Raw genomic sequence first — 24,778 nt, 5'->3', positions numbered from 1 at the left:
AAATTTTTTTAATTAAAAATCTGTAAAATATTTTTGTTAAAATAAAAAACAAATCCACTTTTTTTTGGAATATAAATCGACTAAAATGACTTTTTTGTGTCTTTAAGTTGATTCGAGGCCTGTGTTTTCATAATTAATATTCTTTAATTCTTTGAATCTTTTTTTTATTTACAAGTTTATTAAAAAATTGGTTTTATTATTATTAATATTATTTAGTTTTTGTTGGATAGAATTATTAATTAATTATAATGAAAAATTGGCTCTCGTTTCAAGGTCCGAATTTTGTTGACAATGGTTTAAGGACGATTTTTTTCTGAGATAAGATCACGATTTCTTTCTTCCCTCAACGGGAGGTTTTTCATGAAAGAAAATAAGAGTGGGGGAAAGGAATATATTTCCTGATGATGATGATGATTTTTCAGGTGTGTCATAGGGAAAAACAGAGAGAAAGAAAGATGGAAGGGGACCTTGGAACTACCCTATCATGGGCCATATTATATTCCAAAAGAAAGAGATGGAATATAAGAATCCCAAACCCTGATCTCTTGGAATTTTGAGACTTCAGTCAGTTGAATATGGTAGTCGGCCTGAAACCAATGGCACGCTCCTTGGCTCATTCGCCGGGGCTCTGTAAAAAGTTTTTCTTTTAAAAAAATTTCGTCCTTGAGACGTGACAATCATGTTTAATTAATTAATTACTAAAAAAATGACTCAAAAAAAAAAAAGTTTTTTATAAAAGTTAAAATCGTGAGTGAAATTCAAAATTTTATCTTGTGTTTTATATTTTATTGCTCAAAGCAAGTGAAAAATTTTTTTTTTTATCTATTTTTATTTTTATTTTTTTTTCTTTTGTTTAGAAAAATTTCGAGAATAATTATTGCACGATGCTATCGCCGGAACATTTCTCATCATCAGGATCTTTAATGAAATTGCAGACGGGTGACAATCAACTTCGAATGGTTTGTTTTGTTATTTTTTTTTTTATTATTTTTAATTGAAAAAAATGTGATTTTAAAATTGAAAAAAAAAGTTATGTGAACATAATCGTCATGGACGTTAAATATTTTTTTTTTTTATAGTCTCGATATTCATTTATATGTTAAGCGAGAGAGTCATAAATTTTTGTGTACCATGAAAGACTGTTTAGTGCGTGTGAATTTAAGTTTGACAGTTGAAAAAAAAACTCTTGTACTATTTTTTTTTTCTGCCAAAATTTATGCACTGCAAATAAAGATTTCTTCAGTTCCATAATAGTATTTCAAGAAGACACTATACAAAATCATCCCTTTTTTATGAGCAGTTAAATTTTTAAATTTTTTTATCGTAAAAAATTTAATTCCCCAAAAAAAAGAGGGATTAAAAAAAATTATTTTGGAAAAATAAAAAGTTTAGAAGAAAATTATTTTTATAATTTTATTGTGCTGTTATTTTAAAAGATTTTAATTTGTTGATTAAAATTCTGTTAATTTTTTTTAACATTTAAAAAAAAATTATTGATCATTTATATTTTTATTTGCAGGGCATAAAAGTTGCATTTTTTTTACGATCAGGAAATGGATCTGACATTTTGTCGGCGATTATAGTCTCTCGTTTTCTTTCTTTGATTCCAAGGTCGATTCTCAGCTAATTTTCAATCGTTACCAAAACTGTCTCAAAAGATTCTTGTCATAAAAATTTTTTTTCTAAACCTTGGAAGAGAGAGAGAGAGAGAGAGAGAGAGAGCTATTGACAAATTTACTGGAAAAATATTTTATAGTTCGATTCCTCGATTTCTCGAACACATTTCCTGTCTCTTTGAACACTGCATTAACGATTCTGAATTTAATTAATTTTTTATTAAAATTGAAGAATTTTTTGGAATTTATTTATTTTTAAAAATTTATTTTTGTATAATTTTTATTTATTTTTTAAACTATTTCGAATTTTAAATTAAAAATAGATGGAAAATTCGTTTAATTCCGATTTTTTTCTAACGAGGTCTATAAAATTGCCGTTAGTTCCAAAAAAAAAAAGAAAAAAAAATTTTTATACAGGCCACAAGTAGAGCTCGTTTACATCAACTGTAGCAACACCTCAGCCGGGATTTTATGGCAACGGCGATCTGTGAGGGCCGACGCTATTAAAATTATTAATAATATCGTTCCCTCTCTGACTCTCTCTCTCTCTCTCTCACTCCTCCCATCCATATACGTAAATTTGACTTTTTAGTGTATATAGTTCAGGCATCATATAAATATATAAATGATCGTAAAATTTTCCTAACGTTCTCAAAAATTCTCAACTATATAAAGATCGAAATCAAGATCCTTTGCCAAAGCCCCCTTATTATAAAAAACCGACTCGAATCGAAATTTTTTACGATCGATAGTCCTCAATTATTTATGCATTGGTCTCCACATACAATGTTTCGAGTGGATCAACACCTTTGCTAACTTTATCAAAAAAAAAAAAAAAATAAATAAAATATTAGCAAAAAAAATCCGTAAATTAAATCCCCTTTTTTCTTTCTTCATTAAATAACATTTTATTGATTTTATCCTCGAGAAATTCTTTTTCGAGAGAAGATTAATTTTTGTAGACTATGTATAAATTTTACGATTTTTGAGAATTTTGAAAATAAAAATAATTTCGAATTATGATTTAATTATCGATTCTGGTTGTAGATGAAAAAAAAAATTCTTTGAAATAATAATTTTTACAAATTCTATTTGTGTATAAAATAATTAAAATAATTTTTATTTTTGAGTATTTATTATTAGAATTAGAATTTCTGAATGTGTATTTTGTTTTTTCAAATTCTATTTGTTTGGAAAATAATTAAAAAAGGGTAAATTATTATTAGAAGTAGAAAATCGAGTGTGGGAGGATAATCGTCAAAAACAGAGAGAAGAAAATTGATCCTGATTAATAAGATAGTAATAAGAGTATTAAAGAAAATTTGTTTTATCCACAAGGAAACATAAGCAAAAAGAGAAAAGCTCATTATTTAGTGACTAAATGTGACAATTTATCAGCTTTAATGCGTCGACTACACGGTCAGTCTAATTCTAGTTTTATCATATATACGCCTTGGTTAGTTACATAATAAGCTCTCTCTCTCTCTCTTCCTCTCTCTCTCTCTCTCTCTCTCGTTCGCGAATTATACACTTGGCTCGGATTCAGATGCGTTTATTGTCGGATTAGCGTTTATTGTCCTTCTTCTTATTTTCTTCTTCTTCGCCCTCCACCGAAAAAAAAGAATTGTGCGTGTCAAATTGACTTTCTGTCTTGCTCTAGGGCGCCAAATAAGGATTCGTGTGATCGTTCCTGCGTGAAATACTCCTGGATGATGATGATTCCATCCTCGCATGCTTCACGCGATCTATCACAAGGATCTCTTTCTCTCGTTTATATTATATACGATTAGGATTTACTATTATCTTAAACAGCACTAAAAGTGATTTCTTCCATGATTTACACAATGATTTATATCCTCTCTATATATACATAGATTGTAATCTTTTTCTCTTTCAACAAAATATGCAATTTTCTCATATCAATATATATATATATATATATATATATATATATATATATATATATATATATATATATATATATTTGAAAAAAAAAAATTATTATTTTTACCGATTATAATATTTAAATGTTTTCTTCTTTCTTTCTATAACTCATTATTTTTATTTTTGCTTTCAGGTAAGAAAACGTTTCCATTTAACAATTTTTGGAGAAAGCTTCATTTACCTTTTTGGTGAGTCCATTCTTTTATTATAAACCATCTCCGGGGATTGGTTGCTGAAAAAAAAGATGGTAAGATAGTAGATAAGAAAAATTAAATGGAAAATTTCGGTAAAATTACCTAATTGGAAATTAATGGTTTTATCTAAAAAAAAAGGAGAAAGAGAAAATTGATTATAGAATTGAATTTTCCTCAAAGAATTTTTATTTTGCAGAGTTTTATTAAATTTATTTTTTTTTTACTAATTTGAATTATTTTTAAAGATATTAAAATATTTCTTCTCTCTCTTTTTTTTCACTATAATAAGAACTATATAACGAGTTGAGATTAATCTTCAAAATTGATGATGAAACAAACCAAGAAGATAAGATTTGAATAGAATATATTTTTTCAATAATTATAAACGAAGGACGAGATAATTAATGGACTTGAGGATTCCATTTTCATTTTTTTTTTTTTTTTTTTTTTATTATAATATCATGAGATTAAACATGATCATGTTGACGTGTGATTGATTCAAGAAATCAAAAAATTATATTTCGTCATTGATTTAATTTTTTCTCTCTTTTTCTATAGAGGAAAACGAAATATATATATAAAATATTAAAAGAGATGCGCAAGGAGTGGTTATTCTTCTGGGTAATTGGTCACATTTAAATATCAATCTCCGGATGAGAAAGAAGAAGAAAAAGAAGAAGAAGGGAGCCTCTGGTTAGCGTTCGCTTGACTGGACTTTGAGGAGAGGGGTCATTATATTATGCGATGTAGAGGAGAGATCTCTTGAAGGTGAGGAACGAAGGGACAAGAAGAGGATCATTAGAGAAAGACCCATATATATATATATATATCGTGTGAGGGAGAAACGATAAAAACGAAAAAAGAGAGAAGGAAGCTCTCCTCCTCGGACAAATAGAAACGTTCTCTTCTGCATCGCGAAGAGACTGTTCTGTGAGGTCGCCGGCTACATAACGTTCTCGTGTAAACACGCGCTAACTGCCTGTGACTTGTTCATAATATCCAATCCAGCGCCTTTATTTCCAATCTTCTTCTTTTTTTTATTCTTCTTCTTCGTTTATCGTCCTTGCGTTAAAAAAACGATAATTTCAAATTAATCAAAATTTCATTAATTATTTATTGATTCGGTTTTTCCAAATTTCGGTTCTTTTCGAAATTGTATTGTTCTTTTTTAAAAAATTTTTTTATACGAATTTTTAATCAAAAATTTTTCGCCACCGATTTTTGTCAGAATTTTTATTTTATTATCATTTAAATGACATATGAATTTTTATTTTGAGAGAATTTTAATTTATCAAAATTCGCCTAAATCGATTGTTAATTCGTCGATTTTTTTAAAATTTCGGACAAATGAAAATTCGTCTTTAAAAATTCTATTAATTAAACATTCAGACAAATTAAAATTCGATGAATTTACAAAAATGACTGTAAACTAAAAATATGACAAAAATTCGGTAGCTACAAATTTTGTTTAGTAAAAAATTGTATAAAAAGAAAATCTATCAAATTTTAATTCAAAAATTCATCTAAAAAATAATTAAAATATTTGAAAATAAAAAATTCTAATTATTTTTTTGTTTAACAAACAACAGTTTTTTTTCTAAAAAGAACTTGAAATCCGACTTTAAAGAAATATAAAGAACTTGCGCGATCTGATAAAAAAAACTGATATCCCAGACATTTCAATGCTAACGGCATATATAAAACTCCTTTGATTCGCTAATTCACTTAGCTCACGTGGAAATTCATCATCGTGGTAATTCAGGTTCTAATTAAATTATCAAATTAGCAAATCCAGTTGCTAAATTTAGCATCTGTCGATACACCTAATATATTATATTGATTTCTTCTCTCTTCGACCAAAAAAAAAAAAAAAAAAAAAGAACGAGTATTAAATTGCTCGCATCTCTTATGAGACTCAGTGTGGAAGATATAAGGAATCATCGCAGGTCATATAGAGGATATTTTACGAGTCTTGTGAATACAAACATGGCCGATGCATTTTGTCTGAAGAGAAATGTGTATATTCGTTCGATTAGCACATTGGTGCGAGTTGTTTCGCTTCCTCGTTAATAAGAGAGCCCCCTTCCTCAAGATTTCACAAATATATATCTATATTTGTGTAAAATGATTCGAGTCAAGTGTTCCCATGATGAACTTCCCAATAGACAATGAGGACCCTGTTTATTGCGTGGGATATTTATATTTTCGAAAAAAAGGATCGCGAAATATTTTCCCACGAGGAAATAATTTTTTTTTTCCTCAGTAAAATGTCGTAACCAATTTTTTTTCTATTTCGAAAGATAAAGAATGAAAAAAAAGGTTTTTTAGAAAAAAAAAATTTAGTTTAACATTCTTTAAAATGTAACATATAAAAATTGTAGACACGATCCTTGGGGCGAAGGACATTAATATCCGTTGATCGTTTTTCGCTCCATACTTTATAAGGTTTTGAGATTCGATTGCAGTTTCGGCGCGCGAGAGAGAAACTAACCTTCTCGACCCATCTGTCCCTTCGTTATTTATACCTTGATTTATTGCAATCGAAATTTTTTTATTTGATCCCTGCCGACGCGATATCTTTTCCTCACCTCTTGTATTAAATATAGAAATTTCATATTAAAATTTTTTTTCCCCTCCTTCAATTTCAAAAATAAAATTACAAAATCCTTTGAAATTTTTTTTTTTGAGAAATATTAAACAATCAAAATTATTTTGAAAAAAATTAATATAACGATGATGATTTACAAGCAGTTATATTCCAGTTTTAATTCGGTAGCAAATCCAATTTGATCGCGACATGCCGATAAAAGACGGGCGAGGCATCAGGTCGGTTCTTTTTTTTTTTCTTCTTTCTTTCTCTATTATTAAAAGTGCTACTGGCCCTCTCTTGAAGCTTTTAATTTAACATTTTATAAGAGGACAAACGCGAAATAAAATTATGCGGCACTTTATAAAAGAAGAAGGATCGAGGATCAATTAACGCGTTGACGTAAAATATGACTTGACTTTCCGCCTTTTGGTCCGCCTTCAGAAAAAAAAAAAAAATCGGCTCGCGCGTTTACGATGTTTCGTCCCAAAAAACTTTCTTTCAATCGATTTTCAATTAAAATTTCTCATTTTTATTACCCGATTTATTGTCAATCAATGTCCAATGAAAGAAACTTTGTTATAATTTTGTTCTTTTTTTTTTCGAAATCTGATTTTTTTTCTTCAAAATTTCTCTTTATTAAAAATAAATTCAAAAAAATGAGAAAAAGAATTGATTAACATTTTTGGAAAATGTATGCAATTTTCAAAAATGTTTCCATTCTTTTAGAATGGAAAATATTTGGATTATTAAAAAAATATTTTTAATGAACAATAAGAGATTTTTGTAATTATCGAGAAAGAATAAATACTGTCATAAGAAAGCATTGCCGTGAAATTAGAAATGAATCAATGAGTCTCTTGTCTCTCTCTTTTTTTTTCCCTGCGCGATTAGTTCTTATTCTCTCTTACGGTATTTACGAGCGAATTTAACAGGGAGTAACGAATGATTTTTGCGGTGTAATAGACATTTCCGGATGCATCGATTATAATTTTTTTTCTTTAGTGAATCTTCATTTTTTTTCGATAAATTTTTGTGATTTTCTTTTTTCTGAATCATATATATCGAATCATTTTTTAAAAATCGAAACACAAAATCTTTATAATAATTTTCAGAAAGGAATTTTTACAATTTTATTCTTTTTATTTTGCAGAAAGTTTGAAAAATATGAGTGAAAATATTTTTATAATCTTGGTACATTGTACCTCAGTTTTTGATAAGGACATTATTATTATTATTATTATTTTGTATGTGTGGAAGCTGGAAAACGAGAATTGGTTCGATGCCAACAACAACAAGCATTACAAGAATCTCCCCTCTAATGCCGTGAAACCGCACTGGAATTTTTGAGCGTTTGTTATAAGACGAAAATGTGACAAGATAAATTGTATCAACGAAATGAAGGAACATGCATATTCAAGGGGAAATATTTGCAAAATTTTCTAATAATTCCTGGAAATTCTATTTTTGATCATACAATATTAATCCCTCCAATTTTCTCGAAAGAATAATTTACAAAAAAAATTCATCTTCTAATTCAAGAATATTTTGTTTGGGAAAAATTCGAAAAGAGGAAAAAAAATCAATTTCCAAAAATTAATTAATTCAATTCAGGAATATTTTGTTGGGGAAAAATTCGAAAGGAGAAAGAAAATTTGATTTTCATCATTCGATTATAATTTCTATGAATTTTCCGGATAAGAACGAAGCAGAGAGAGAGAGAGAGAGAAAGAGAGAGAAAAAAAGAGAAAAAAGTTGACGAGTCTCTCTTGAGTCTCGATATAAGGAGGATTGGGATTTTATGCCCGTAGCTGGAAATATTAAATCGCACCTAAACACGCTTTATGTTGACCGCCCAATAATTCCTTTTCTCGAGTGGGAGACGAGAGTAGCGTATAGTTCTTTTCATCTTCACTTCTTTATTTACCTTTTTCATTTCTCTCTCCCTCTTTCGGTTTTTTACTTCTTCCTTTCTATTTGGTATATTTACATCTCGGTGGGCGGTCTAATGTTCATTTTTTTTTTTTTTTTTTTTTTTTTTTGGACTAGTTCACGATTTGTCTTTCGTCTCGTTTCAATATTATAAATATAATAATAGAACCACGTGAAATCACGGTGACTTGAATCGAAATAATAAACAAATATAGTCGTTGGCCCTTCTAAAAAAAAAAATATAATATCTATCAATTTTTCTTTTCTATTGTGTATTTAAAGAAAAGAAAATATATGTAGAATTAGAAAGAGAAAATAAATAACAAAGAAAAATACAAATCAGAAATATTAAATGTATTATAAATATTTAATTGATGAAAAATATATTTTTAAATTTAATATTTTTATTAATATTTAATTTAAATAATTTATTTAAATAAATAATTTATTATTTTGGGATTTAAATATTTTTTATTGATAGATATTTAATTAAATTATTTAAATATTTAAATTATTATAAAAATTGTAATTTATTAAATTTTTAATTAATTTATGTATTGTACTAATTGTAATTTATTTACTTTTCTTATTAATTGTTGTTTCGTACTAATTTTCGTTTTGTATTAATTTTTGTTTCGTACTAATTATTGTTTCGTACTAATTTTCGTTTTGTATTAATTTTTGTTTCGTACTAATTATTGTTTCGTACTAATTTTTGTTTTGTACTAATTGTAATTTATTTACTTTTCTAATTAATTTTTGTTTCGTAATAATTTTCGTTTTGTACTAATTTTCGTTTTGTATTAATTTTTATTTCGTACTAATTTTTGTTTTGTACTAATTGTAATTTATTTACTTTTCTAATTAATTTTTGTTTCGTACTAATTTTCGTTTTGTATTAATTTTTGTTTCGTACTAATTATTGTTTCGTACTAATTTTTGTTTTGCACTAATTTTTGTTTTCCTTACAGAAAGGAATTTCGGTATTTGTTATCAATAATTTTTTTTTTTTTTTTTTTTTTAGGGTTTCGAAACTATGAAATGACACACGTGGTTAATCACACGTGGCTGACAAAATAGAATACACATGAGATGGATAATACGCATTTGCGGTAAAAACATGTCAAAACCGTCTCACTAGGCGTTTCTAGGCAACTTCTCTCTCTCTTACGGTATAAAAAAAAAAAAAAAAATTGTAAATCGTCTTTGACTTCGGGGCTCGTGCTAAGAATTATATGACAAGTGACAGCCGCTTCTCTTGCGTGTTCGCGCTTCTTCTTCTTCTTCTTCTTCTTCTTCTTCTTCGTTGTCCCTCTTCCCATAACCACATTCGCGTGTTTCTAAACATGACCTACACCCAACATTTCTCTCTCGTCAAAAAATCTTTTCATAAAATTAATTTCCTATTTTCAAATTTAATAATTAATTTTCCGTAGGTTTTGGAGAAAGAGAAAAAAAAAAGTTTAAAAAGAAAAGCTCCATTCAATGACAAAATGAGGAAAATTGAAAAGAATCGAAATGTGGAAAAGTGTGAAGCTCCTCTCTCTCTCTCTCTCTCTCTCTTTTTTTTTCTTCAGTAGAGAGAAACTCATCCGGATTAGACTGGGGTTTATCTCTTTCCACGAAACGATATCGCTGGGAGATAAAGCCGATTGATTTTGCCCCAATAATGAGAATTCGCGGCAATTTGTCTCTCTTTCACTTGCTTTTGTCGTTTTGTTGTTTGGTTCGCTCATTGCACACAAGAGAACATCTTGTGTCTCCTCTCTTATAACACTAAGAGACCACTCTATTTTCTTCGAAAGCCACAGAGAGACACCCGCGGCTTGCAATTATTAACATCCCTCGATTCACCGCAAAACTATTATCCTGCAATATAATCGCCCTGCCGGGAAACGAATCGTCTCTCTCTCTCTGTTTTTTTTTATATCATTGTCCCTGAAGAAGGCCTTCGATCAATGATACGCTTTAAAATTTTTCATTATTATACTCTTTTTAGTACCGATCTGCTGTTTTTTTTTTCTTTTTCGTTTTTTAATTATGAAAATTAATTTTTTTACTTTTACTTTTCGTAAAATTATAAAAAATAAATTAAAAACAATTTCAAAGATTAACATTTGTTCTCGCCTGGTGAATAATTAGAAAAGAAAAAAAAATGATTCGATGATGTTATCGAAATTTTTTTTCTGGTTCTAGAAAAAAAAAAAAAACAAATATTAAGTAGATTGTAGATACACGAGGAGGTCGGTGATTGTCGTTGTTATGTGTAGCATTCAATTTTTCTCTATGGAAATTTTTGCATAGAAGGCATAACACCAAGACGCCATGAATTTCCAGTATAATGATCATAATTATACGCAGAGGCTATCTTTAATGCCCTGTGGAAGCATGTATAATAATGATAATAATAATGATGATGGTTGGTGGTTTTGCTATTATGGCCGCTTGTATATAACGCGCTCGATCTTGATATCCCCTCTAACTTTTTTTTTTCTTCAAACAAAATGTCTGCGTTCATTTTCTTCGCCACCCACAATTTAACCCCATTCTTCAAATTTTATTTATTTATTATATTTTTTATTTTTATTTACGTCGACTTTAATTTTTTTTATATATATATTTTTTTTATTAATGAATTATTTTGCTTTCAAATTCCTTTTTACTTTGATTTTAATTAATTAATAAATCTTTTTTTCTACTATTTCTGGTAAATTAAATTTAGTAATTTTTTTCTTCTTTTATTATTTATTGTCTAAAAGAATAATTTCCCCTTTATTGAAAAAAGAGAAAAAATTCTAAATTGAACAATTTTTTCAATTTCTTCAAGCTCAAATATTTTTCGTTGAAAAGAATAAAAAAAAAAGGTGTTAATCTTTTTCTTATCTATATACAAACCCCCTGAAGGCATTTTTGTTCTTTGTAAAAGTCTTTATTTTTCTCATTATTCTTATGTCGAGCGCGGAGATTATGAAGACGCGCGCGCCCTTAAAACTTTACGATCGGAAGTTGACCTCCACAAATCTTTTGACCTCGATAATCAAATAACTATTTAAAAAATGAAAAAAAGATATCGCAAGATATTTAAGATAATTATATAAAGTAAAATAAAAAAAAAAAAAGAAAAAAAAACGTGAATCGCCCGAGTCCGAATATATTCAATGTCAGGAAAATAGCAACACGGAAATTTCACTTTATTATTATTATCATCTCGTTAAAAAAAAAATTTTTTTTTTTTTTTAACTTCAACTATTGCATGTATAAAGATAGAGAACTTTGTGACCTCATGGGAAAATGGCGCCAATCGTTTCTGACATAAAGGTCTTAGGGGTCGTTGAGATTTTCATATCAATATTTTCCGAAAATAATAATTTTCATTTTAAATTATTTTTTAATTCCATTCTTGATATTTTCTTTTTGGTTTCTTTTCATCGAATTATAATTTTCATTGAAGAAAATTTTTCGAAAACATATTTTCTATTCTATTATTAATTTTTTAATTCCATTTTCGTTGTTTTGTTTTTTTGTTTAGAATTATAATTTTCATTGAAGAAAATTTTCTGAAAACATATTTTCTTTTTCATTATTAATTTTTTAATTTCATTTTCGTTGTTTTGTTTTTATTTTGTTTAGAATTAGAATTTTCATGGAAGAAAATTATTATTAATTATCATGGAGGATGCGTTTCTTTTCTAAATGTATATTAAAAAATTTGAGCAGGAAAGCTGGGAATTTTTTTTTTGCAGTTTTTTTTTTATGCATCCGAGTGCGTTGAGCGAATCGTGTGTGTGCAGGATCCCTTTTCAGCGGCACACGTCGCTAGTTTTACGAGCAATAATTATCGATGCGCACAACTCTTTCGTATATATACATTTATATATGTATAGTATCCGCGCGCAGAGATTGAGATATGCTGCTCTTCCGGCTGATAACGAGTGCTGATAACCGGCTGTTTTACCCCACTAGTAGTAGTTGTTGTTGTAGTAATAGTATCGTTGAGGCAAATTGGCCTACGAAGAACGCAATATTCCACAATGCATTTCACCTGAGTTTTATAATACCCACTTACTAGATATACAAATTTTTTTTTCCCCTCCAAGATAAAGAAGGGCAAAAGTTATAAAAATTCCACCAAGAATAATTTTTTTCAAGCTAGTAAAATATATCAAAATCGCAAAAAAATGGTAAATTTAATTTAATTTCAAATTAATTTAATTAATTGACATATTTATTAATTAATTTTTGTCTTAATGAATTTATTAATGATTTTATTAAATTAACTAGCAAAATTAAACGCGCGCAAGCGCGCCAAATTGACTATTTAATTGTTTGTTATAAAGAAATTAAAGATTAATATTATCAATAATAATTTAATTTATTAGAATATTATTACATATTAAATGATAATAATGAAAATTATATGTTTACAGGCCTCGGATTATTCGAATTTTTCCGACTTTTTTCAAAAATACGACTTTTATCGACTTATTTTAATAAAATGCGATTTTTTTTACATTTGAAAAAGAATATAAATAAAATACATTTTTTTAGTATAAAATTTAGATCTTCTTCAGATCTTCTTCAATTCAATTATTTAACAAATTTTGAACTAAAATGATTCTTCACTAAATTAATTATTTTTAATAATTTTAATAAAATACATCACAAATTAAATTATATCAAAATTATTTTTCAATTAAAATTTTTATGAAATTTAACAATAGTTTATAATTTAAAAAAATATATCACAATAAAATTGAATTATTTTTTTAAAAATTTCAATTCAAAATAAACTAAAATTCAATTATTACCTAAAATTTTAATTCAAAATCAATTAAATATCCAATAATTATCCAAAATTTTCAATTTAAAATTTAATTATTATTTACCAAGTTTTCAATTTAAAATGAAATAAAATTCAATTATTTTTTAAAATTTTCAATTCAAAATGAACTGAAATTCAATTATTTTTCAAATTTAAAATAAAATAAAATTTCATTATTCTCAAAAATTTGAATTCAAAATTAATTGAATTTTCAATAATTTGAATTTAAAAGCATCTAAAATTTAATTATTTATAAAATTTTCCATCGAAAATTTATTTTTTTTTGAAATTTAATAATTTCAAACATTAAAAATTAATTTTTAAAAATAAATTTTTTTCAAATTACTATCTTGTACGAAATTTCCGGGCGCATCTTTTTTCTCATCATAAATTTTTTCTATTTGTATACAATTTTTGAATCAATATACAACTTTAAAAAAAATTTCGTTGGTAAACGTTGTGTACTTCAGCTTCGTGAATTGAATTTTCGAATTTGGAATTTTAAAGAAACTTATTCCGAAATTTGTAAACACAATTATACAACTTTGGCAAAAATGAGAAAAAGAATTGTCAAAATTTGACACGTCATAAGATTACTATTCAAAAAAACACGTGAAATCAGAAAAGGCCAACTTCAAGTTAGGACAGAAGAACAGACCATGCATTTTATTATTATATAATTGAAAATTTAATAATTTATTAATTTTCAAATCCAAAATATAATTGCGGTCCGATTTTCTTTTTACCTTCCATTTGAAAGATCAAAAATGAAGTGAAGATGTATCTCTTGGTTGCCTTTTTTTTCAATCTTCACTTTTCATTTAAATGCCGTGTGGTTCATCTCTCTTCAACGGTAGATCAATCAATATTTACTGGTTTCATCCCCCTTCCTCTGTCCCTCTTTTTTTTTGATTTCTCTCTTCTCTAACGAGCTCATCGCTCGTGAACTAACGAAAGGTACACTCAAAAAAAAAAAGAAAAAAAAAACTCTTCAAGAAAATGGTACAAAATGGCCCTTGAGAAATGCTGTTCTGGATGCGCGAGGGCGTTGCCATGAAAACTGAATGGAATAATATATGTGCGGATAAATGATCGGACGATCACGATCCTGCTGACCCGATCATTTCTCAGATCTCCCGCCTTCGACTAATTGCATATGAAATGAAAGTGGACGATCGATCTGTCTATATAGAAAAAAAAATGAATAAATAAAATAAAACGTCTACGATCGAATTTTCAATCCAATTTTTCATTGTTTGGAATATTATTGATTAGTCTTCAAAACTCGTGCGAGAGAGAAAGAAAAAAAGGTTCTGGAATTAATTTTTTCGAAATCTTGGGAATTATATACACTATTTATATATTTTCATATACTTTTTTTTGGAAGAATTTAAAAAAAAGAATGTAAATTGTTTAAATAAAAAAAAAAATTTGGAAACGTAAAAAATTTATTTATTTAAAAAAAATATCTTGACAAAAATTTATTGAATATATTGTTTTTGATAAATATTGACAGTAATTTGAAATAAAATAAATAATGCTTGTTACACGCACTAATAAAGAACGAGGAACAAATATAATAAGTGATAACTGTTGAGAAAAAACAATTACTCGCTTCTTTATTTAGTCATAATTTTAACAATTCGACACTTGTCTTTTTTTTTTTATTTCTTTTAATGATTTGTGCAATGAGAAATAACATACGACTTTTGGCGGGTTGTGAATTAAATATTAACCCCAAGGGGAAGAGAACGTAAGATAAAAAAAATTCATATAGATAAATTCCAAAAGAAAATTCTCCCTTTTTAAAAATTTTTTTTAACATCCACTCTTGAAATTGCAATTAAATATTAAATTATTAAATTGTATTATTGAATACAACTTTTAAAAAAATTAAAATATTTTTAATTTTTCATTCCCTATTTATGAAAATCAATTTTTTATTTCCAAATTAGATTTTGAAAAATTGATAAAAGAAGAAGAAATTAATTTTAATGAGCCGTGAAAATTTTTTTTTTTATTCAAACTATGAAAAATGAAAATGAATGACTGTTGGATATAAATTCTTGGTATTTATTTATTAGTATAGTTTTTTTTTTTTTGTTTCTTTTGAGCTGTGAGAAATCAAGAAAAGAGTGATAGTGGTTTGTCGAGCAAGCATTTAAGGGATGGGTATCGTATTATAAAAGCAATTAGAGGTTCTCAGATTAGATGTAGCACATCGTACATAACAAATATGATAATATGCTTTTGCTTTAGCCTTAAGGGGCTCTTGGTCCTTCTCACAGGCGCACATACAAAAAAAAAGGGGGGGGAAGAATCGGACTCTCTGAGGCGCGGGTTAAACGGTATCATTAATAATCGGTTCTAACTAATCTGTCTGTCGCTATGAGCACACTCGTTTCACTTCTGTTTTTATTATCCAAATGTGTTGTACTTTAGAATAATAATGTTTCTTCAACCCTTATTATTTATATTGTCCGAATTTTTGTTTTCATTTCTGTTTATTTCATAACTATTTATTTATTTTTATAATAAATAAATTTTTTTTTAATAAATATTAATTATTTAGAATATTGTAATTAAAATTTGATTTTCCCATCAGTATAATAAAATTGTGTTTTTTTGAAAAAGTAAAAAAAAAATTTTGTTTTCAATTTAAAATTGATAACACAATTTTCCGTTAATTTTGTATTTTCAGCTTAAGTATGACATCATTTACAATGTTGTCGGCGACGGAATTCACGCCTACGTTATATCCAGCGGTTCACTGAATTATTTTCGCTACTATTAAGTTATTATTTTAGATGTCTGAATGATTGATTGTGACTGTTATTTATTCGTATATATATATATAAGAGATGTGTTTGTGTATTAAAATTGTTACACAAAGTGAGAGAGAGAGAAATATTTGTTTTATTCAAAATTCAAATTGTTACAATTTCATTATTATTATTATTAAATAATTTATTGTTCGTTTATTTTTTCCATTTTTGTTTTTATAGAAAAAATTAATTTTCTTTTTTTATTTTTAGCTGTACGAGATCAACAATGATCCAAGCAGAAAGGAGTTTCTCGATGATCTTTTCAGTTTTATGCAAAAGAGGGGTAAGTTTTTTTTTTTTTTTAAATAAAAATTTATAATAATTTGAAAAAATAGAAATATTTTTTCAGAATATATAAAAATTACGTACTATATATGAAAAATATATATTCTGGTAAAAAATATATATTTTTTTTTGAAAAAAAAGAGTTAAAAAAAATTTATAAATAGTTTCGAGAAATAAATATTAATTAATATTCAAGACACGTGAATTGAAACGGTCAAAGACACGTGTATCCGCGACCCGCATTACGTTTCCTGCACACGTGGATTATTTAACTTATTCTACATATACTTAACCACGTGGGTAAAAGGTTCGATAATGTCATATACGCATCTGCTGAAAATTTAAATTAAAAAATAAAGGGAAATAAACAGAAGCGTATTTCCGTTTTCATTTGCGTTTTTGACGCAATAATTGAAGGGAATTAAAATTTGTTCACAAGCATTAATATTGTTTTTCTTTTTTTTGAAAATTCAGTGATAATGAAACAAATTTTTTTTTTTTTTTTTTTTTGAAATTAGATCAGATTTATATAATAAGGGAAATTATTTTTTCTTTTTTAGGTATGTATTTGAATTAAAAAGTATATGCAAAATACAATAATAATCTCTCGAAATGAATTCAATTGCTAACACCTGCTTGAAATAAATTAATTAAAAAAAATTTTTATTGATACGAAAACAGTTGTTATAAATTGGATTTCTGATCGATTTGTTGCTGGCGGGAGCCAAAAAGAGACGAGAGACAAAAGAGAGAAATGAAGAATACATTGCAAATGCGTCAAAATCAGTCACGCGCGTATACTATATGGCTTTTTGAGATACGAGAGCAAGAAAGAGAAAGAGATTAATTTAAACGATGTGTTCGATACGAGCAAGTGGCAAGTTAGTAAAGGGACCGGAAACGTTAGCCTCTAATTATAAACATGGCGACTCGTCCATCAATCAACTCGCTAGGAGAAGTGTCATCCCTTTCTTTTTTTTTTCCTCCCTCTCTCTATCTCTTAAATTTTCCCGCCCGTAACATCAGAGTCTGAGACTGATGCTATTATTGTCCCTGCGTGTCTTCTCAGCAATAATTAGAGACGATTGAATCAACGACTGTCATCGTCTTTTCTTCTTTTTTCATCTCTTTAAAAAAAAAAAAAACAGAATTTCAATTTTTATCCTAAAAAAAAAAATTCTGACCGAATTTTTATTCCGCAGTTTCTTTTTACAGAAAAGAATTACAAATTTTTTACTTTTATGTAGAAATTTTAATTAAAGTAAAAAATCGAAATTCAAATTTTTTTTTAGAAAAAAAAAATTGCGAATTTTGTTTAATAATTACGAGGTGTGAAATTAAGGAAAGAAAGAAAGATGTTTCGGGAGATTAGATTGAAAAAAAAAAAGAATAGTTGACACAAATTGGTGGTGAGCTTGAACTAATAGATGGGGAGAAAGGGGGAGGGGGGTTGATGAATGACCTTTTATGATATGTGTTTCATTGGCGCGTCGACATCGCGGGGCCTTATATGTTCCTTTAGTGTTGAATTATAGTACACGGGTCCCTCGTTGGCACAATAACCAGCCCCGTAGGGGGTACCACGAATATATATTTCTCTCTCGACTCACACGTGGTGTGTTAGTAAACTGTTGCTTCCGCTGACTTTAAATAATAATAATTTTCATTTTTAAAAACCAATTTTTTATTTAAACAAATTTTCTTCCTTTTTTCTCTAAGTAAAAAATTTCTTAAAAATTTTTAAATTAATCTCAAATTTCATTTAATTTTTTATAAATTAAAAATTATTGGAAAAAGGAAATTGTCGAATTTTATAATAAATTTAGTTGTACGATTATAAATTAAAATGGACGTATAACAAATGCTAAATAATGTAATGAAAAATTTGAACAAGAGTTGATTTTAAATCGAGAATATATAAGAGTCTGGATCAACTATTATATTTTTTTATTTATTGACTATATTGCTTGCTCGCACCTTCAAACTGTTTTTTAACTCAATGGTTATAAATCTCAAGCCGTTTAATATGCAAATTTGCTTCTCATTCTTCTCTCGCTTCTTTACGCGTGTATTATATTCGTTTCTCTCTTTTACATCTCACCGTGGCATTTGTATCAGAACGATATTAATATGTATATGCGAAAGAATGCCTATTCTTATTTGCAAAAAGGAAAATTCATCTTATCTGATTAATTTTATTGAATCGAAATCTTAACCCTTAACTAATTTCAAAATCAGGTATTTTAATTAAAAAAATCGAAAGAATTATTCTTACCTTTTTTTGATTCTTTAAATAATTTGAGAAAATTTTGTATAAAATGCAATAAATATAATGAAAATGTATAAAATTTTAATTTAGAAAATATTTTCCACTCTAAATATGAGAATTATTATTTTATACTTCCACTAATTAGTGATATATCTGTAAATAATTTTTCAAAAAAAAAAAAAAAAAAACTTGTGTTAAATATTTCGTGATCTTGTCGTGTGCAATTTAACGGTTTTTACATTACTCTCATTATGTCCCTTTAGATTGCCATCATCTTTTAAAAAGAAATTATATCTTCTTCCCCTGAAATGATTTATTATTCCGAAATATTTTTTTTTTATAGCATTTCCAATTATCTGACGAATTTCAACTAATTAGTAAATATTTTTTTATTTATAAAAAAATTAGGATAGAAATTATTTCTGAATATTTTTTTTTTTACAGTATTTCGAATTATCTGACGAATTTCAAAACTAATTAGTAAATATTTTTATTTATAAAAAAAAAAAACAGTTAGGAATTTTTATCGGGAGGAAAAATTTTAAAAATATTGCTGTAAAAGAGAGAGAAAAAATAATATGAAAAATTAACGAAGGGTTTCGTCTAATTTGATATGTTTACACAGTGAACATGTCACAACATTTATCGGCGTGTGTTATACATCACTTGAGGAAAATTGAACTAGAGCCCTTTTCGTGTCTTTGGCCGTGTGCCAACTCATTAGTTATCATGCGAGGTTGCAGTTATATTTCGCGGCACAAAATCTTTTTATTTTTCAATTATTAATTAAATTCCATTTTCAATTACGTTTTTTGTTTTTTTTTTTTTAGAGGGAGAAAAAAATTGTATTTAAAAAAAAAATCGTTTTCGATTTACTATACAATGGGGTTTTCACCTTTTTAGGATTATTTGCGAGGTTTATACACGCGAGACGGCGTTATATTGCTCACGCCCGGAAAGTATTTCCATTAACTAACAATATTCACATAGTAGAAAAAAAAAAGAGAGAGAGAGAGAGAGAGAGAGACGACGACGACGTGATTTACTTAATACGAAAATGAAGAATTTTTTTTATTATTCGTTATTTTGTGTTGTAGGCACGTACCATACGTATATACTTCTCTCTTTTGTAACTGCATGACGGCACGGCATTTGCAAACTATTTTATAAAGTTGACTTCATTTCGTCTCTCTGGGCAATTTCTTTAGAGCTTTTAAATGTTTTCGATTTTTATATTATTGAAGGAAAGACTCGCTCTTTTTAAGTGAGCCGCAGGAGCTTGACAAAAATATATTTCTTAATATACAAAAATCTATTTACAATATCCAATTAGTGAAATACATAAATATCTTTATTTAAAATTGTATTTTATATTTTTATATTTCTAAATTGTTGTTTTAAATCTGAAGTTAAATTTAATATTACAAATTTTCTCTTTTTGAATTAGTAAAACAGATTTAGAGAGTTAAATTAATTTTTTAAATTAATTTATTGAATTTTTTAAATTTGTAATTTTTTTTGAATAATATTTATAGAAATGAGTTTGCGAATAAAATTGAAGAGTGTTATTTAATGTTAAGTATATCTTGTTATATAGTCCTCGCGGCCTCGCAGGATTAGAAAGAAGAGTTAAGAGATTTAAACCGCGACATAATAGAAAACAGACTCTTTAGACTCCTCCGCATGAGTTATGGCGCGGACGGCTTGTGACGTAACGCGCTCATAAAATATCCCTATAGCGGTGTTAAAATATCGGGTGAGTTAAAACGATCTTGAAAAGTTTTCCTTAACGTTAAAATATAACTTTAACAAGCGTCAAAAACAAAACGCACACAATCAATGAAAATGAGACATGGTGTTGAAAATTTTACAAATTTTGATAAAATTAATAGACAAAAAATTTATTTTTCTATTTTAAATATTTTTCAAATTTTCAAATTAATTTTTTATTATGAATTTGTGGAAAATTTGATTTTTTTTATCAATTTTTTCTATTTTAAATATTTCTTTTTCCATATTTTTCAAATTTTCAAATTAATTTTTTATTACGAATTTGTGGAAAATTTGATTTTTTTTTTCATCAATTTCTTCTGTTTCAGGACTTTTTGCTAAATGATCTTCATATTTCGATTTTTTTCTGTTGCTAGTATTATTTTTTAATCAAAGCTCTTCTGTTTCAGAAAGGGAAAATATTTATCTTCATACTTTTGGATTTGGAATACTCGTTTTTTTCTCTTTTTCATTATTCGTTGTTAATTTTTATGATCTTCTCGAATTATTAATTATTGATTTAAATTAATTAAAACAATTGAAAAACAGTTTGATGGGAAAAATTATTTTCAATTTTGAATAATTTTTTTTTCTTCCCGTCTAGACATTGATCAAGGATTTCTTTGTTCCTTTCATTGTGGAGCAAAGAAAGAAAAAAGAAAAAAAAACAAAGTTTTGTATCAAAAATAATTATTAGTTGAATTTCATAATCGTTGAGAGATTCTTTAACCGAAACAAATCAGTGTTACCAACTTTAATTGCGGTCTGGGGACGGCGATTTACGCCTTTTTTTTTTTTTTTGAAAAAGAAAAAAAAAAACTTGAAACAATGACACAAAAACCCTTCTATCATCATCGTTCTTCCGTTTTCATCTGCCTGAAACACGCAATCCTTTTCTCTCTCTCTCTCTCTTTCTCAATATTGTGTTTGTGGTGTATATTCGATGAACATTGGTTCAAAAGTTGAAAAACGTTTTTCAGTTAAGGGCACAAACGAGCCACTGTAATCCTGACATAATCTCGGTTTAAGGCCCTCGAAAATATAAAAGCAGCGGGCGTCCCAAAACTTGAGAGCAAGAGAGAGAGAGAGAGAGAGAGAGAGAGAATTTTGTGGCCAATGGATTGATCACGAGAAGCAAATTTCGCTTTCTCCACTTCCGAGAAATGATTTTTTGACGACCCTGGTTTTACAAGCGATCCGTCAAAGACATATCCGTCGTCGTTCACAATGATTTCGATGACTGCGGACCCTGGAGATCCGCCCCATCGAGCACGACGGTTCTCGGGGATTTTATTTTATAGCGGTCTCCATTTATTTATGAACTTGGTTCTCGACTAACCGGAAATCATTTCATATTCGCTAAATTAATGCTCCAAAATTCAATTGTTTTCTCTTTCTCTCTCTCTTAAAGAGAAATATTTTCAGATCTTTTTTCAAGACGTTTTTTAAAAAAAAATTTTTTCGTATTAATAGCTTTTTCTAAAAAAACATTATTTTCTATTAGAAATGATGTGAACTACTTTGACTACTGGTCAATTATTTAGAATAGGTACTCATTAAGTAATTAAATAGAGGAAAAAAAAACAAAAAATTCGCGAACTATTGCCATTTCGGGGAAGTTTCGTGATCAAATAAAAAATCCTTCTGAATTCTCCTCCAGTCCCGGGACCAATCATCGTCAATTATTCGGAATCCCAGAATAATGATGTGCCCCCGCGATGTTAATATATAATGATGATGATGAATGCCTCCCAGCAATCGCAGCCACGCTACGCAAAGATAGCGCTTTCGTGTCAGATATTGTTTCTTTTTTTTTTTTTATATTTCAACTCTTATTGACTATATAATGCACCTTTTTTTCCTTCTTCAATGTAGAATTCGAAACACAGGGGGAAAAATATTTTGTATCATGCAAATTGAAAAATAAAATTTAATTAAAATAAAATAAATGAAAATAATGAAATAATTAGAAAATAATTTAACTCTATTTGAATAATTTTGATTGAAATAAAAAAATTATTTGGAAAATATATTTATTTGATAATAAAATAAATGATTAAAATTTTTTTTCTAAAAACAATTAAAAATTAAAAATAATTGTGGAAACAAATTTCTTTGTTATTCTATAAGAAGATTATTTTTGAAATATAAATCAGTCGTTAATGTGGCGCTTTTTCCTGAAAATTGTTTCAGGTATAAAAGGCATTTATTTTCAATCCTTTCAAAGTTCCTTGATTTTACAAAAAGGATTCGTAATGCTCGTCAAAAATTTTTCTTTTCAACTCTTTTGAAGATATCTCTTTTACGCTCATTTGAATTTCTAAATAAATTGCAATTTTCCAGTTTCGAAATCTAGAAATTGATTTAGAAACGTTTAGAAACGTTTAGAAATTAAATTTAAAAATTTCATTTTGTCCTTTATTTTTGGAAAAGAAAAAATTATTCATTTCTTAATGGTTCTAATTAAACCTTCTTTGACAAATTTGCATTTTGAAAATGATTTTTTGAAATTCGATTTCTAAATAAATTTGCAATTTCCCAGTTTCGAAATTTAGAAATTGATTTAGAAACATTTAGAAATTAAATTTAAAAATTTCATTTTATTTATTATTTACTTTATTTATTTTTTATTTTATTTATTTTCATTTTTGGAAAAGAAAAAATTATTCATTTCTTAATGGTTCTAATTAAATCTTCTTTGCCAAATTTGCATTTTGAAAATGATTTTTTTAAATTCGATTCGATTTCTTTAACAGGGCACGTTCTCGATTTCTTACTCTCTCTCTCTCTCTTTTTCGTTTGAAATGTGAAGTGATGGCAGTAGTTTGCGCGCGCGAAAAGCATTTAACAGAATGACGTGTGCACATTCTAGACTCACCGACGCCAGGGCGATGATCATCCTTTACACACCAGTGACGTAATTGTCGAATTCTTGACTTGCCAAAAGCTATCTCATCCCCTCGCCCATCTCTCTTACGCGAGAGGTTCTCCATTTCGAATTTGCAAAACGGAGTTAGAACGCGTAAAACCCCTCCTTCGAGAACTGTCAGTCAGTGAATTAATTATCCGTTGCTCTCTTCCAACTTGGAGAAATATCTGAAATTACTTTCTTTGGTTTCATTTTTATTTTCCTATATCCGAAAAAAAATCCCAACTGTTTTTCGCAGCTGTTTGAATATTTTTACCCCTTTTTTTTAAATTCACGCTATTTTCTTTCAATTTTATCAATTTTTTACCCTTTTTTTCTTTTTTTTTCTAAATTATACAGAATTTTCTTTGTATTTTGTAATTTTTTTTTCTAATTTACAACGAATTTTCTTTGAATAATAATTAATATTTTTAATAAATTCACTAATAATTAAATATTGTGAAACAAAACGAAAAATAAATTCACGAATTTTTTTATTTTCTATTAAAAAAAATTTTTGAATACATCAGACAGTTTGACAGGTTTTTTTTTTTATATCGTCTTCGTTTCAGATTAAAAATATAACTATGATGTAAAGCATACTTAAAAATTGTTAATGATTGTTCATAAGAATGTGACAGAAAAATTCTTCTTTTTTTTCCGTCAAATTAAAAAGAGTTTCCTCCTCTCGAAAAAATATCACTTTCTTAAAAAAAAACAACAAAAAACTCTCTCGAAGAAGACGCAAATGATATAATCAATTTACCGCAGTGTAAAACCTTTTTTTATGGAGTTTCATTTTTTTTTTATTTGAGAAATTCTGTCTCTCCGCACCTAATAGAAATACAATTTGCTGAAAACAAATTTTCGCTTTAAATACGGCTTAAAGAAAGGGCATCATATATGTATATATATATGTGTATTCAGAAGAGATTCCCGCGATGAAAGGGAACCGAAAAATTGGACTTGAACATAATATAACAAGCTCTGAATGTAAACTATTTTAACGTGTGGGACGCGCGCTATTATGCAGGTAGTTTTCTCTCCAATGACTTGGTTGAAAAGTGTACCTGGCTGCTTACAGAGAGTGTCTGGACTGGTGACTCGTGCCACGGGGCCATTCACAGTTTCTTTTTTTCTTTTTCTTTTTTTTTTCTTTTTTTTTTTTACTTCATTCATGTTCTCTTCTCTCGCTCTCCTCGTATCCTTGAATAGGATTCCAAGTACCACACGTTATGTTTGATCATCGTGACAAAGCATTGTTATACAAAATAGGGCGTGGGGGGGGATATTTTGGATTTAGTTATCAAAAACTTGTTTTTTCTTTAATTATTTTGTTTTGATTTTCAATTTTTTTTTTAGTAGTCTATAATAATTTATAAAAAAAAATACTGATAAATTATATTATTATTAGTAGTTGATTTTTATTAGTATTATTAGTTTTGATTTTTTATTAGAATTTTTTTTTTACTGATTTAAAAATTCTTTTTTATTTTTAATTTTGCAGATATCTATTTCCAAATTTTTCGAATAATTCTTCAGTGTTTTGAATTTTTTCAGAGCTTTCTAAAAATTATTTTTTATTCTAAATTTCCTCTTTCTGATAATTGATTCTGTAAAAATTTA

At 27.4% G+C, this 24,778-nt stretch overlaps 1 protein-coding gene across 5 annotated transcripts in view; it reads left to right on the top strand.

Moving 5' to 3' along the window:
- LOC127287470 (protein dead ringer) overlaps positions 1 to 24,778 on the top strand; it is a 125,018-nt gene that overhangs the window by 79,700 nt on the left and 20,540 nt on the right. For 3 of the 5 annotated variants that reach the window (XM_051314412.1, XM_051314415.1, XM_051314410.1), the window contains exons 4-5: positions 858 to 959; positions 16,131 to 16,203. In XM_051314412.1, coding sequence (XP_051170369.1) covers positions 858 to 959; positions 16,131 to 16,203 — 175 coding nt within the window. The remainder of the gene's footprint in view (positions 1 to 857; positions 960 to 16,130; positions 16,204 to 24,778) is intronic. The other 2 variants (XM_051314414.1, XM_051314413.1) reach the window with 1 other exon arrangement.

The sequence above is a fragment of the Leptopilina boulardi genome, unplaced genomic scaffold, assembly GCF_019393585.1.
Source record: "Leptopilina boulardi isolate dan_hultmark-lab unplaced genomic scaffold, ZJU_Lbou_2.1 LbouV2_370, whole genome shotgun sequence".
In the NCBI taxonomy this organism is placed as follows: domain Eukaryota; kingdom Metazoa; phylum Arthropoda; class Insecta; order Hymenoptera; family Figitidae; genus Leptopilina; species Leptopilina boulardi.
The sequence above is the reverse complement of the archived record's forward strand: the minus strand, read 5'-3'. Positions and strand labels throughout refer to the sequence as shown.